Genomic DNA, 917 nt, shown 5'->3' on the forward strand with positions numbered 1-917 from the left:
CCCCTCTCTCTAGAACTCACATTTAATATTGAAGGAAGCATTGACACTGCGCCCTTCCTCTCCGGTCCTCGGATTCCTCACCACGCACTGGAAGCTCCCACCATCCAGTCTCCTGTCCACGGCTGTGATTGTCAGGCTGCCCCCCTCGTGGTATCGGCGCTCCGTGTCTATCAAGGGGGCTCCATTGTGTAACCATTCAAACTCCACCTCCGAGGGGTCTCCCACCTCGCAGCGCAGGAAGGCGCTCCTGCCGTGTAAAGCGTCCTGAGAGGATGGCTGCTTGCTAAAAAAAATGGCCGCTCCTCTGGTACCGATGGCTGGAGAGGAAAACCAAGAGATCAAGTCAATGCAGTCACAGAAATAAATTGCTCCGTCACACAACTGTACGTTTGCTGACCCAACAACACACCCCAGACCACACTGGTGTTACGTGACAGACCCCAAAATATACCCTAAACCAGCCTCCCGACCAGGGCGCCGAGTCATCTGTTTCTATGATGTAGCCCAGCCGGCCCCCAGACGTCTGACCCTGTCCAGACCTCCACATCCTGCCCCCTGCTATGTGGCTGCGGCTGCATTGTGGGGAAGGTTATAAAGTAGGGCTCTGATGTGAAGGTGGTGGTGGGGAAGGGGGGCTCTGATGTGAAGGGGGGGGCATGTTTTTTGGCACCATACCAGACCCCCATCGAGGATAAGGTTCTGGTTTACTTTAGTGGGGGCGGGGGGAGCCACATGCCAGTTAACATTTTGGGGTGCCTCGAGATTTTGCATACTTTGACCCTTTGGCTGCTAGCGCCGTAGCCCTTGCAGGGCTGGTTGGGGGCCCCTGGAAACTGACCCGCAGAGGCCACAGGTGCTGGGACTCGGTCTACCTGTGCAAAGAGAAGTCGGCTTTACACTGGAAGCAATTCGGGCAG

General features: G+C 56.3%; 1 protein-coding gene across 1 annotated transcript in view; it reads right to left on the reverse strand.

Moving 5' to 3' along the window:
* Positions 1-547, reverse strand: part of PTK7 (protein tyrosine kinase 7 (inactive)) — a 17,125-nt gene extending 16,578 nt beyond the window's left edge. The window contains exons 1-2 of the mRNA XM_018567937.1: positions 463-547; positions 21-317 (exon numbers count right to left, since the gene is read on the reverse strand). Coding sequence (XP_018423439.1) covers positions 21-317; positions 463-547 — 382 coding nt within the window. The remainder of the gene's footprint in view (positions 1-20; positions 318-462) is intronic.
* Between the last annotated feature and the right edge of the window lie 370 nt (positions 548-917).

Source organism: Nanorana parkeri, unplaced genomic scaffold, assembly GCF_000935625.1.
Source record: "Nanorana parkeri isolate BGI_ZX_2015 unplaced genomic scaffold, ASM93562v1 scaffold1119, whole genome shotgun sequence".
Lineage (NCBI taxonomy): Eukaryota > Metazoa > Chordata > Amphibia > Anura > Dicroglossidae > Nanorana > Nanorana parkeri.